Here is a 14878-nt window from a genome sequence, read left to right on the forward strand (position 1 = left end):
GTGTGAGAGGTATTCAAAAATACTTCCTGGTCAACATAGACACTCTGTTGACATTTTATTGATGCTAAACTACATTTGATTTCGAGGCGTCGGCATCTATGCTTTTCTACAGCCTATTTATTCTACACTTCCTATTAACAATCGTGAAAGCATTTTCTCTAGTAATGGCAAATTCCGTTGCTTTTCACACTCAGCTAGCCTCCATCATGGAGGTTTTGGCTAATGCGGCCGTGGCTGAAATCTGCGAGCTTGTTGACAATGGCTATGCCGTCCTGCATGTGGAGATATCTCGAGGCCAGAAGGAGAATGAAACTTTGAGGAGAAAACTACGGCTGATGGAGATGAAAGTGTCTAGTGCGAGTACTCCGAGAGTGGGAATGGGAAGCTCCATCCTTCCGCACAGTCGCTCTCACCTTGGCACGGAATCGAAAAGGACATCAAACCGTACGTTACATTTACTGGTTATAACAATTAATTTACATTAATTGGTTACATCATTTATAGAAACGAATTGTTTTAAGACAGCATTAATAACGTATATTGTGTATGGATGCATGCTATTCCCCTCTACTCATTTTAGGCGAGGTACGATGTCGGGGAGCAATTGATTCTAAGTTGGTAACCAGCATGTTTAGGCACAGAGAGTCCTCAGGTGACACTGGACAAACGACAACACCGAGAAAGGTAAACTTTACGTTTGCCTCGGTGTGCCTCATTTTCCCACAATATTTCAAAAAGGCCGCCTAATATTTCACAATAGTTATCAACACCACCTAGGTCTGAAAGCAAACATGACCTAGCCTACCTAGGCTTAGTGGTCATCTTGCAGTAAAGCAATGTTGTTTTACCTGTTTACTGTGCTGTTCGTGCTCTTGTTGTATCTTTTCAGTTTTCTTTGACTGTGTAAGGTGTACCATTTTCTCACAGTTTGTGCACAGTAAGTGGATTATTCCCAGTTATATCTGGCATCCCAACTGATTTTACACAGACTGCAGGGTTGGAAGAGATAAACCCCAAATCACCTACCATCAAAGAGGAGATGTGGGAAGAATCCTGGGAGAATCATGACCAATGGGGGAGACTGAGTAGTGGTAAGTAAAATGGTAGACAAGCTTATGTGTTTTCATTATAACTCATTACACTTTGATGCTTTCAGTTATGCCTTTCCCATAAATATGAATGAATCAACCTTTCTATTGACCCAATAACTTGCCAAATGAATAGTGTCATGTAAAGTGATTGCAACAATGTCAAACTACATATGGAATACAATTTAATACATTAAGTACAACTGAATTTGTCGGTTTGGGCTTTCATATAGACTATACTGTATAGATGTATACCAATAACTCTGAAATTGCTCATATCCTTCAACTGATGTGATTTTTGATGATTACCTTCATGATGAGCATCCAGTTTATAGTGATTCACACACGGCCTTGTTGATTTTATAGGAGCTTTAAATCACAGTGCTGATGGAGGAGAAAGGCAATCCAATGTCGACACAGAGGCTGCTCAACCAATCAGCAAACAGGAGAACGCCAGCTCTTGTTTATGGGTGAGTGGTGAAACGGACAACAACCTCCTGCCAGGATCAAATAACCTGAGTGTGAACAAAAGAGCTCTAAACCCAGGACTGGAAAATGGTGATGGAATAGTTAAAAGTGAGGACTTTGATTGTATGATGTTTGAGCCCCACAGACAACTTGGGACCCTTCACACACAGGGTTCTGGGGCTGATCTTCCCGAGTGCTCTTACTCTCATGTGGATGTTGTAGCCACTCAATCAGAGTCAGAGAATGGATTCCCCTATGAAATGAGCAAAGTGATTCCCTCCATAACTGAGCACAAAAAACCTGTCGCTTACCAGGACGGTAGACAGAGGGCGCTGTTGCCCTCAGAGCCTCACAGGACTGGAGGAAAAGGCATGGAAACAGGATCCAATGGTTTGGTCTCCCATGACAGTCATAACAATGATGGGAGTAACAATGGCGACGTCTCAGCAGGTAAGCTGTTAATTTGTAGTTTCTGCGGTAAGACTTTGGCTTGTCTGAAGAATCTCAAGACACACCTGAGGGTTCATACCGGGGAGAAGCCGTTCAGCTGCGCGCAGTGCGGGAAGCGCTTCTCTGACTCCAGCAACCTCAAGCGACACCAGAGCGTTCACACGGGGGAGAGACGCTACGGCTGCAGCCACTGCGGCAAGCGCTTCGCACAGTCGGGCTCACTCAAAGTGCACATGAGCGTACACACGGGATGTAAGCAGTTCAGATGTATGCACTGTGGGAAGACTTTCATATCGGCCAATCACCTCAATAGACACATCAGTGTTCACGATGGATAAATACTTTTACCAACAACTTTTCAATGGGTGAAAGCATACCTAAACGTGCTTCAGCCAAGCTTGAACAGAAAAGGGACTCGGAGGTTGGCATTTATTGGGATGACACATGTACTGGAGGCAGCTCTGCAGGGTAGTCAGCCACAGTCATAAAATCAGCTTTTTAAACCCAACACTAAACTTAAATTAAGACCAAAAAGCTAAAACAAAAACATTTGTACAATATACGGTGCATTTGGAAAGTCTTCGGACCCCGTGACTTTTTCCACATTGTTACATTACAGCCTTATTCTAAATTCAATTAAATTGCCCCCCCCCCAATCTACACACACTACCCAATAATGACAAAGCATTAAACAGGTTGACATTTTTGCAAGATGTAGAAACATCAAGGGTGATCAGTGGAGACATGATGCACCTGAGCTCAATTTTGAATCTCAATTCTTATTTGCAAAAGGTTCTAACCCGGTTCACCTTTGTCATTATGGGGTATTGTGTGTAGATTGAGGGACAGTGTTAATCCATTTTAGAATAAGGCTGTCACTTAACCAAATGTGAAAAACGAAGGGGTCTGAATACTTTCCGAATACACTGTGTATAGCCAATTTTGATTTTGCAGCTGGCCCGTCTAGTGGAAATCGCTCGCTGTGCCTCCAGGACAACCGTCATCACAATAAACTTCAACCTGCAAAGGAATCGGGTGCTTGACTGACGGACTTTATAGTCCAAAAATGATTCCTTACACTTTTCAATGTGTTTTTGTAACTATCGTTGTTGTTCGTCACTCATCCTCTGACATGACAGTGACTCATTTGAGGAAAATAGTGATAGTATGTAGACGTGGTATTGTCAAACAAATAACTTTCATGGTGCAAATTTTGTAAGTGTATTAACCAGACAGTTTATTTATTTTTTTACAATAATACGAGCATGATTAATAGGGTTCCTAAAAGAGCCAGTCAAATTGAATGGATGGATGTTGCACAGGCTCACTGCTACATGAAGGCCTCTTACAGTCAATTAAATATTTACTGCCCTATCAATCTAAGTCTCTACTCAGCTGGTGCAGAAAGTGTTCAGTGGTTTGAACACTGACGAGTCATTCATGATACATTAGAAACAGAATATTTCTAAGAGATTCTGAAAATGCACTGAAAATATTGAATCTTAAAAAAAATATGGTCACATACTTGGACAACTATAAAAAAATTACATTTAATAAAGTTGTATAAGCCAATTGAGTTGAACTATTTCACAAATCTGTTAGAAAAGAAACATTTCAGTGCAATATAGCTCATGAACTATTAAAGAAAACAGTACAACAGACAGTGATTACATTTTCAGATACATCCAATGTGAGTGCAAAAGATAAACATGCATACAAGAACCACACATTTTGCAAATGTGGAAACTAGTTGAGTATCAAAGCAATAAAAATTGATTGTTAAAAAAAAGCAACATTTGAAACTGGTTTATGTAAAGGTACACAATAGGAAATGACTTAAATCTCAAGGTCTTGTAAAGTACATTGAGTATATGCCAATCATGAATATTACAAAGAAATAACAGCCATGTTGTCTTCATATACTGTAGTGTGTACATGAGCTTTTGTTGACAAACTAGCAATAAAATGGTGTCTACCGGCAAAACCTTTATATATTAATTTTGGCTTATTGATGAAGTGTTGGTGATTTAACACTTTCTGGTCAGAGAATTGTCTCATTTGGAGTAATCATTCAGATTTGGCACTTGGAGTGAATACATACAGCAATGGTTCTCAAGTCACTTTCGTTTGGACAAATAGTACATATGGAGACAATTAAATACAGCTTTTCTAAAGGACCAACAACATCCAATGTATTACAAAGAATGGTGAGTTGAGATGTACAGTACAAAATTAACTCATTATTAAAGTACAAATCACCTATTTTTAGATTCTCAAAAAATCCTGCTGTAGTTTGAGGTCCAAACATGACTCATATTTCAACTTTATAAAGCTATACAATATGAACTTTATTCAGCTACTTGCTGTGCCCTGTTCCTTTTCCTGACAGAAAACACACTTTCCCTCTGGGTTGATAAACACCCATAATTACTCAGCCTTCAATGCCATTACATACTCAACATTGTACCATTTAATGAGTCAAATAAAGGGATTGTTTCATTCTTTGCCGCCGTCATTATGCTCAATCTCAACATTCACATTCCATTATTGTGATCCACTGATAAGTGGTTGTGGTTAACCACAAGAGGCAGCTAATGGTATTATCAAAATGACCACCTCCTCCCCATATCCCTTGAATACAAACATTTCTATACGCGTTTCAGCACTACCATGAGCAGATGGGCATCCTCACACAGGGCAGACTTTTCTTCTCCGGCAGCATTTTGTGTCACTTCCCTGTATTTGAACTGTTATCTGATTCCGCAGTCTACTGCCCACTGACATGTAGGCCTGTTTTGTTTAGCAGGCACAGCATGCTATTAGCTAAGCCAGGCTAAAGAAGGCACTTAGCATGTTGTATTTCCATTTGCTTCAGATTAAAAGTTGCAGCTGTCATTTTTGTGAGGAAAAAACAGGTCTCAGACTGCAAGCCACTGCTACTTTAATGGCCCTGCAATTGTATTCAAAATACTGGAAGCTAGAAAATAAGTAACACTGGACAGCCCTAAAAAACCAAGATCAACTATCAACAATATCAATTCAGGTATTTGAAGAATATATTAAAAACATGTGTGCATAATATATGATATGAATATTACCAACATTTTTATATTCAGGATTATGGGAAACATCTTGGACAAGCAAATGGCAGTGATCAGTGAGCAAAATAACTAGCATAGTCCGGAAGGCATTATCCAATACAATATTATCCAATACAAGTTCAAAATACGCAATGCATCGTAGTTTACAAAAATACAGTTAAAATTATCTTCTCCTAACGCACATCTTTGGAGTTTCAAATTAAATTGCTTTTGATTGTGTTTTATTGTATTTATTCCACTGATCTGTGCTCATTTTTGCATGACCAGTGTCACCCTATACCCGCTCAATAACCTGCTTTTATGACCAGATTAATGGAACTCGTGTTACATTATGTGCAAGTGCAATCTACACATTTATCTAATGAAATGTAAGAATCTATATGACTCTTTTTCTTGTGGTCCACATCCACCCTTTTCATTATCATAGATTCATTTCATGAGTAAACAGATTGTGTGTGTGTGTGTGTACACAGCTTTCATCTACTCATTCTTTGATGTAATATCCTGGAACAAAAATTAAGAACAAAGTTATTGACCACGTTAATGTAAAACATGTGGTTGCCTGAGGTCAAAATAAATGCAATTTAATATTTGAGAATATGGCTCACCTCGGTCTTCGCTTTTCTCCACTTGCCCATGGGCCCAGATTGTGAGACAACTGGAGAAAAGGCAATGTATTAAATGAATGGTCAATTTTTGAAACACCATTGAAATTTGCTTCAAAAGCCACACTGAATACACTAGAGGTATACTTACATAGATATATCATTATCAATATAAATGTGGTGAATGCCACTGTCAGTCCCCACAACAGACACCTAAAAATAATGAAATAGTTTACGTTAGCAGGTATTCTATATAAGAGAGCAAATATTTTATGCTGGTTATTTCAATAATATTCGGTTAAAAAATAAATGCCACCCCATACACCTTTATACTGATGGCTTACCTTGAAAATACGGCAGAGAAGATAAAGACCATGAGAATGATGAAGAGAGCTTTCGCCATGGGAAAATCTGAAATGCATAAAGATTTTAACAAAACTGACAAAAACCAAATGGAACCTCCTCTCCTGTCTTCATCTAGTACTGTTGAGACGAGAGGGGGAGCTTGATCTATAATGATATACACAACAGTTAAACATTTGAGAATACACAGAAGAGAGTAATGAGATAACAATGGACTGCAGCTCACCTGCTGGCTGGGGTTTAGGGCGACAGCAGCTATTGGAGAGGAAGGCTGAGGGGGGCGGGACATCCAGAAGGCCACCCAGGGATTGGCTGAAATGCTCCTGGTGGACGCAGGTCTCCGTGATGATCTCCTCCTGCACCGTGGGCTCGCGAGCTAACTTCGTGGGCATGGAACTGATCTCACTGTCATCTGGAATGACAAAGGAGACACGACTACAGCTGAGGAAGGTTGTTAGTTTCACGCATCTATTCCAGGTTGGTGTGGTTTACCCTCGAAGCAGTCTAGGGATGATAATATGAGATACCATGTGAGCTTTGACAGCGCTCATATTTTATACATACAGTGAAAGTATTCAGACCCCTTCACTTTATCCACATTGTTACATTAGCCTTATTCTAAAATTGATACAATTGTTTTGTCCTCATCAATCTACACACTACCCTGTAATGACAAAGCAAAAACAGGTTTATAAATTGTTACTAAATTATGAAAAATAAAAACACATTTACAAAGTATTCAGACCCTTTACTCAGTACTTTGTTGAAGCACCTTCGGCAGCGATTACAGCATTGAGTATGTCGCTACAAGCTTGGCACACCTGTATTTGGGGAGTTTCTCCCATTCTTCTATGCAGATCCTCTCAAGCTCTGTCAGGTTGCTGCACAGCTATTTTCAGGTCTCTCCAGACATGTTTGATCGGGTTCAAGTCCAAGCTCTGGCTGGGACACTTAAGAACCTTCAGAGACTTGTCCCGAAGCCACTCCTGCATTGTCTGGCTGTGTGTTTAGGGTCATTGTCCTGTTGGAAGTTGAACCTTTGGCCCAGAGCTCTCTGGAGCAGGTTTTCATCAAGGATCTATCTGTACTTTTCTCCATTCATCTTTCCCTCGATCCTGACTATTCTCCCAGTCCCTGCCGCTGAAAAACATCCCCACACTTCATGATTCTTCCACCACTCTTCACCATAGGGATAGTGCCAAGTTTCCTCCAGATGTGACGCTTGGCATTCAAGGCAAAGAATTTAATTTAATCAGACCAGAGAATCTTGTTTCTCAATAAGGTATATGTTATATGTTTAATACATTTGCAAAAAAAATGTTTGCTTTGTCATTATGGGTTATTTTATGTAGATTGCTGAGGATAAATAAAAAATAAATAAAAAAAATCAATTTTAGAATAAGGCTGTAACGTAACAAAATATGGAAAAAGTCAAGGGGACTGAATACTTTCCGAAGGCACTGTATAATACAGCAGCCACTTGGTAAGAGCCTTGCTTAATGGGACAACAACAATACCCTTTACAAGTCCATACATAAACATGGCCAAAATTACATGAAATAAGTGCAACATTGCTTAAGTGTCACAACAGTTGGCCATCCCAAGTGTCTCCCACTCAGACATAGCATAGCAGGCCTTACCGTAAGTGAAGCTGCAGCTGGTGTCCAAATCGGTGGTGCTATGCTCCATCCAGGAGGACTCTGCAAGAGGTGGGTGACGCACCCCTCCGAACACTTTGTCATCCAGCCACGACTGACACGTCTCAGTCATGTCACTAAACAGACTAGCGAGAGACCGGCGGGCCTTCCGCCTGCGTCTGAAGATTCTAAGGGGAGGGAAACACAAGTCGTACTTTTTATCAGGACAGTGTCAACAAATGTGTAAAAGACTAGTATTCCTAATGTGTTTCTTTGTACTGCATCTGTGATCACAGTAATAATCAATAATGTCGTCACGATATTTAGTATGACAGACTCAAAAATCAAGTCCTAACTAAATCTACCTTATGTTTCATGTACTTATTTCATGTCATTTGTCATGTTAGCGTAGTGACTTGTAAAGGGTATCGTTATTGTCCCTTTGAGCAAGGTTCTTATCAATTGGATGCTATCCTATATGTATTGAATATGAGAGCTGCCAAAGCTCCCGTGGTATCTCATATTATCCCTCTCCTTCTGACCGTGACACCAAAGCTCCCGTGGTATCTCATATTATCCCTAGCCTTCTGACCGTGACACCAAAGCTCCCGTGGCATCTCATATTATCCCTCTCCTTCCGACCGTGACACCAAAGCTCCCGTGGCATCTCATATTATCCCTCTCCTTCCGACCATGACACCAAAGCTCCCGTGGCATCTCATATTATCCCTAGCCTTCTGACCGTGACACCAAAGCTCCCGTGGCATCTCATATTATCCCTAGCCTTCTGACCATGACACCAAAGCTCCCGTGGTATCTCATATTATCCCTAGCCTTCTGACCATGACACCAAAGCTCCCGTGGCATCTCATATTATCCCTCTCCTTCCGACCATGACACCAAAGCTCCCGTGGCATCTCATATTATCCCTAGCCTTCTGACCGTGACACCAAAGCTCCCGTGGTATCTCATATTATCCCTAGCCTTCCGACCATGACACCAAAGCTCCCGTGGCATCTCATATTATCTCTAGCCTTCTGACCGTGACACCAAAGCTCCCGTGGTATCTCATATTATCCCTCTCCTTCAGACCATGACACCAAAGCTCCCGTGGCATCTCATATTATCCCTAGCCTTCCGACCGTGACACCAAAGCTCCCGTGGCATCTCATATTATCCCTAGCCTTCTGACCGTGACACCAAAGCTCCCGTGGCATCTCATATTATCCCTCTCCTTCCGACCGTGACACCAAAGCTCCCGTGGCATCTCATATTATCCCTCTCCTTCCGACCATGACACCAAAGCTCCCGTGGCATCTCATATTATCCCTAGCCTTCTGACCGTGACACCAAAGCTCCCGTGGCATCTCATATTATCCCTAGCCTTCCGACCATGACACCAAAGCTCCCGTGGTATCTCATATTATCCCTAGCCTTCCGACCATGACACCAAAGCTCCCGTGGCATCTCATATTATCCCTAGCCTTCCGACCATGACACCAAAGCTCCCGTGGTATCTCATATTATCCCTAGCCTTCCGACCATGACACCAAAGTGGTTTGTTTTTGAAGTTATAGAGCACACAATGTTGGTTTGGATAACATTTTCTGCTAAATGGCATATATTACAATATTTGACCAAAAGCAGGTTCTAAAAGGACCATTGGGTATCGTGATACTGTATTGTCAAAGTAGTAATAATTACAGTGGGGTAAGTTCGAAAGCCCACAAAACCAGTGGCTTAACCATGCCATGTGAAAATTCATCTATTACATAATTCCACCAATAAATTATTTAGTGTATCATAGGCTTTCAAATAAAATGACAGCATGATTATGCAATCAAATGTCTTTTTAACCAAATGCCTGCAAGGCATTGATGTTTTTCATTTTAAGAGCAAAATGGCACTGACTAGAATCTCTTGCAAACGGTTGACTTGACTTACGGCCTCCAATTTACAGGACTAACCAGCCTCACATTTTCCGTGCAGCTCTCTCAAGTAGGCTAATCCATGACCTCATCCCTATAAACATGGCTTGTGTTTGAACACAGACCTGCATGGTTATCCACCCCCAAATAGCAATCTGAACCCACTGTCGAGCTGCATAACGACGGGGAGAACATTTCCGACCATGACACCAAAGTGGTTTGCTACAGTTCACCAAAGTGGTTTGCTACAGTCATTTTTAATTTCTATTCACTGTTATTTATAGTCGTTCGACATTTTAAACTATATACACCTCAGAGTTGAGCTTTCATAGTTATTCATGAATGCTAGCTAAACAGTGTCTATTAGTGACTGACATTCAACCAGACCTAGGTCAAATACTGAGGTATACTTGATTTTGTTCAACGTTTGCACTTCGGGGACTAGTCTATTGGTTCCATTGCATCTGGCAAACCAAGTATTTGCACAGAAAAAAATATGACATAATAGAATCTCAGTTCTGGATTCAACGTGGCATGTCTCTTTGGAACAACTCACCTGACTAGATTCTCTTTGTAGGACAGTTTGATTTTGGAGGGGGTGAGAGAGACATTGCCCTCGTCATCCCAGGTGTAGCTGTCCTCAGTCAGAACGTAGTAGCCGTTGTTGAGGAGGCGGGGGCTCCGGCGGCAGGAGCTGGGGGAGCCCGTCACGGGGTTCACAGAGTAACACGCATATGATGAATCTGGAGATGACAACAGGGACAGGCCCAGGCTACAGAGTACACAAAGAGAACCAAGACAGAATTATATTGTGTCAGAGTTACTCAACATCACTTTAAATATGTGTTTCAAAGCTTACAACAGCGTTGTCTAACTTTCCTTCTGGACGGGGGGTACCGTTCAGCAGGCTTCCGCTCCAACCTAGCACACCTGATTTGACTAGTTAGATGTTCCCCAAGACCTTGATTAGTTGAAACAGGTGTGTAACAATGGGGTTGGAGCATAAGCCTGCATACTCAATAGCTCTCCAGGAGGGAGATTGCATACATTGCATACATAGTCCCCAACAAATTGGGGGTAATTGTAATTCTACTCGAAGGAACGCTACATTGCATCCATGCACCTCAAAGCCTACATTTTGACCAATTTTACCTTTGACATGACTCGTTAGCCAATGTTTTCTCTCTCCTTCTCTTTATAGGTGAACCTGTTGATATACAAAAATAGACAGATTACGACTTCCAAGACTTCACACGTTTGTTGGCTAGCCTAATTCATTAAAATCCATAAGAGTCTTGATGTACCCGTGCGTCAATCTAACATACATTTTTAAAGATCTGTGACGCTTGGCATTCAGGCCAAAGAATTCAATCTTGGTTTCATGAATCAAGAGAATCTTGTTTCTCATGGTCTAAGAGACTTAGGTTCCTTTTGGCAAACTCAAAGCGGGATGTCATGCGCCTTTTACTGAGGAGTGGCTTCTGTCTGGCCACTCTACCAAAGGCCTGATAGGTGGAGTGCTGCAGAGATGGTTGTCCTTCTGGAAGGTTCTCCCATCTCCACAGAGGAACTCTGGATCACTGTCAGGGTGACCATTGGGTTCTTGGTCACCTCCCTGACCAAGGCCCTTCCTTCTCCCCCGATTAGCTCAGTTTGGCCGGGCGGCCAGCTGTTGTAGACATTTTTTGGTACCCTATCCAGATTCATGCCTTGACACAATCCTGTCTCGCACCTTGTCATTATGGGGTATTATGTGTAGATTGAGAATTTTTTTATTTAATCCATTTTAGAACAAGGCTGTAACGTAATGAAACGTGGAAAAAGGGAAGGGGTCTGAATACTTTCCAAATGCGCTGTATATTTCCTGAGCTTTTTTTAATATCTCCTAGATATAGGACGGACCTTTCAACCCTTATTCTTTTTTCCCTATTTATTCATGTGTTATTCAGTGCATTTCTATTGGCTATAGTAGTAAATATTTTGGGGGCATACCTTAAAGAGGTCGTAAAATTCCAAATCAAATAGATAAATTCTCCATGGAATGACCATGGTATAGCCTGCAGCATACCACCCTGCATCCCACTGCTGGCTTGCTTCTGAAGCTAAGCAGGGTTGGTCCTGGTCGGTCCCTGGACGGAAGACCAGATGCTGCTGGAAGAGGTGCTGAAAGGCCTCCAGTAGGCACCCTTTCCTCTGGTCTAAAAAAATATCCCAATGCCCCAGGGCAGTGATTGGGGATATTGCCCGGTGTGGGGTGCTGTATTCCAGATGGGACGTTAAACGGGTGTCTTGACTCTCTGTGGTCACTAAAGGTCCCATGGCACTTGTTGTAAGAGTAGGGGTGTTAACCCCCGGTGTCCTGGTTAAATTCCCAATCTGACCATCACAGTCACCTAATCATCCCCAGCTTACAAGTGGCTCATTCATCTCCCCTGTAACTATTCCCCAGGCTGTTGCTGTAAATGAGAACGTGTTCTCAGTCAACTTACCTGGTAAAGTAATAAAGAAAACATCTTAAAACAATTCCATATGTTAACTTAGTATCCCCTCCAATGGCGTAAGACTTTAAAAAAACTGTGACATCGATATGAGCCAAACATTTATTCTACTGTAAAAATGTACTGTGTGTAAATAGGATAATTTTGGAGTTCTGTGAGACTTAAGGTCGTGACTGCATCACAATGTAAATTCAGGTTGGGTTTGTTTCAAACCTGCCCACAGCTTGCAGCTGAAAAGCTATCATCAATTCGGAGTGCAGATGCATGCGACCCAATCGTAATGCATGCGGAAAATTTGGGTTGACTTTGGACATGACTATGGGATAGACAGGGACCATCAGTAAATTACACAATGTACATGGGAAAATGTTAATTCCAATAGCTCCAAATTTCCAAGACATAAAAGCTTCAAACCAACTATAAATTGTAGGAATTCACGTACAAATATTTAAATAATTTAATGAGAACTAAAAAGGTGTACAACATGATACAGTGGTAGCAATACATGGTTATAACATCTACAGAAAAGACAAATGCCAATGGTGGTGCAGTCCAATTCATAACCACATTCCTGTAAAGGTGAGAGAGGATCTCAGGTTAAATACTTTTGAAGAAGCCTCACCTATAGCCCATTCTGGTGGGAAGCTGCTATAGACCACCAAGTGCTACCAGTCAGTATCTGGAGAACATGTGTGAAATGTTTGATAATGTACAGTACCAGTCAAAAGTTTGGACACACCTACTCATTCAAGGGTTTATTTTTGACTATTTTCTACATTGTAAAATAATAGTGAAGCCATCAAAACTATGGAATAACACATATGGCATCATGTAGTAACCAAACGTGTTGTGGACACCCCATCAAATGAGTAGAGTTTGATATTTCAACCACACCCATTGCTGACAGGTTTACAAAATCAAGGATTAGTCATGCAATCTCCATAGACAAACATGAGCAGTAAAATGGCCCATACTGAAGAGCTCTGTGACTTTCAACATGGCGACGGGGCACTGCTAGAGCTGCCCCGGTAAGTGTGGTTATTGTGAAGTGGAAACGTCTAGGCGCAAAAACGGCTCATACACTAAGTGGTAGGCCACAAAAAAGAACGGGCCGCAGTGTGCTAAACAAGTAGCGCATATAAAATCGTTTGTCCTCTGTTGCAACACTCATTACCGAGTTCCAAACTGCCTCTGGAAGCAACGTCAGCACAATAATTGTTAGTTGGGAGCTCCATGAAATAGGTTTCCATGGCCGAGCAGCTGCACACAAGCCTAAGATCACCACGCGCAATATCAAGAGTCGGCTGGAGTGGTATAAAACTCAAAGCCATTGGACTCTGGAGCAGTGGAAATGTGTTCTCTGGACTGAGAGCCCAAACAAATCTGGGTATGGTGGATGACAGGAGAACGCTACCTGCCTGAATGCCAGCAACAAATGGCGACCGTACACATCCAAGTATAACTGACCAAATTATAAAGAAAAGCATTGTAAATTGAGCATGGAAGTGTTGAAAAAGTTGTTTATCAACAATGACAAGCGACCTGGATCTGACAACTAGGATGGAATTTTACTGAGGATAATAGGGGATGATATTGCCACTCCTATTTGCTATGTCGTCAATCTAAGCCTACAAGAAAGTGTGTACCCTCAGGCCTGGAGGGAAGCAAAAGTCATTCCACTACCAAAGAACAGGAAAAAAAACTTTTACTGGCTCATATAGCCGACCAATCAGCCTGTTACCAACCCTTAGTAAACTTTTTGAAAACATTGTTTGACCAGATACATTGCTATTTTATATTAAACAAATTGACAGACTTTCAGCATGCTTTTAGGGAAGGGCATTCAACATACATGGGACTTACACAAATTACTGATTTGCTGAAAGAAATTGATGATAAAAACAATGTGGGAGCTGTTTTGTTAGACTTCAGTGTGGCTTTTGACATTATTGATCATAGTCTGCTGCTGGAAAAATGTGTTATGACTACACCCCCTGTGATATTGTGGATAAAGCGTTACCTGTGTTACAGAACACAGAGGGTTTTCTTTAATGCAAGTCATAATTCCGGTAGAATGAGGTATTCCCCAGGGCAGCGGTCTAGGCCCCTTTACTAATGACATGCCACTGGCTGATTAAAGCCAGTGTGTATGTATGCAGATGACTCAACACTATACACGTCAGCTACTACAGCGACTGAAATCACTGCAATACTTAACAAAGAGCTGCTGTTAGTTTCAGAATTGATGGCAAGAAATAAGTTAGTCCTAAATATTTCTAAAACTGAAAGCATTGTATTTGGGACAAATCATTTACTAATTCCTAAACCTCAACTAAATAATGGAATGAATAATGTGGAAATTGAGCAAGCTGAGGTGAACAAACTGCTTGGAGTAACCGTGGATTGTAAACTAAAAATGTTGATGCAGCAGTAGCTAAGATTGGGAAAAGTCTGTCCATACTAAAGCGCTGCTCTGCCTTAACAACACTATCAACAAGGCATGTCCTACAGGCTTTAGTTTTGTCGCACATAGACTACTGTCCAGTCATGTGGTCAGGTGCCACAAAGATGGACTAAGGAAGATTATAATTGGCTCAGAACAGGGCAACATGGCTGGCCCTTAAATGTACATGAGAGCTAACAATAATATGCATGCCAATCTCTCATGGCTCAAAGTAGAGGAGAAATTGACTTCATCACTAATAGTTTTTGTAAGAAGCTTTGAGATGCTGAATGTTTA

The 14878-nt window shown here is 41.3% G+C and overlaps 2 protein-coding genes across 3 annotated transcripts in view; one reads left to right on the top strand and one right to left on the bottom strand.

Annotated features, from left to right (window-relative positions):
* Positions 1–4510, top strand: LOC135518057 (zinc finger protein 135-like). The gene is made up of 4 exons (XM_064942901.1): positions 1–444; positions 581–684; positions 989–1091; positions 1455–4510. The coding sequence occupies exons 1-4, from the start codon at positions 99–101 to the stop codon at positions 2342–2344; spliced, it is 1443 nt and encodes a 480-aa protein (XP_064798973.1). The 5' UTR covers positions 1–98; the 3' UTR covers positions 2345–4510.
* tmem71 (transmembrane protein 71) overlaps positions 3538–14878 on the bottom strand; it is a 25270-nt gene continuing 13929 nt past the window's right edge. For both annotated transcript variants that reach the window (XM_064942930.1, XM_064942938.1), the window contains 8 exons: positions 10793–10847; positions 10197–10412; positions 7716–7900; positions 6302–6487; positions 6057–6123; positions 5864–5925; positions 5716–5765; positions 3538–5611 (listed from right to left, as the gene is read on the bottom strand). In XM_064942930.1, coding sequence (XP_064799002.1) covers positions 5588–5611; positions 5716–5765; positions 5864–5925; positions 6057–6123; positions 6302–6487; positions 7716–7900; positions 10197–10412; positions 10793–10847 — 845 coding nt within the window. In that variant the 3' untranslated portion in view covers positions 3538–5587. The remainder of the gene's footprint in view (positions 5612–5715; positions 5766–5863; positions 5926–6056; positions 6124–6301; positions 6488–7715; positions 7901–10196; positions 10413–10792; positions 10848–14878) is intronic.

This window comes from Oncorhynchus masou, chromosome 3 (assembly GCF_036934945.1).
Source record: "Oncorhynchus masou masou isolate Uvic2021 chromosome 3, UVic_Omas_1.1, whole genome shotgun sequence".
In the NCBI taxonomy this organism is placed as follows: Eukaryota; Metazoa; Chordata; class Actinopteri; order Salmoniformes; family Salmonidae; genus Oncorhynchus; species Oncorhynchus masou.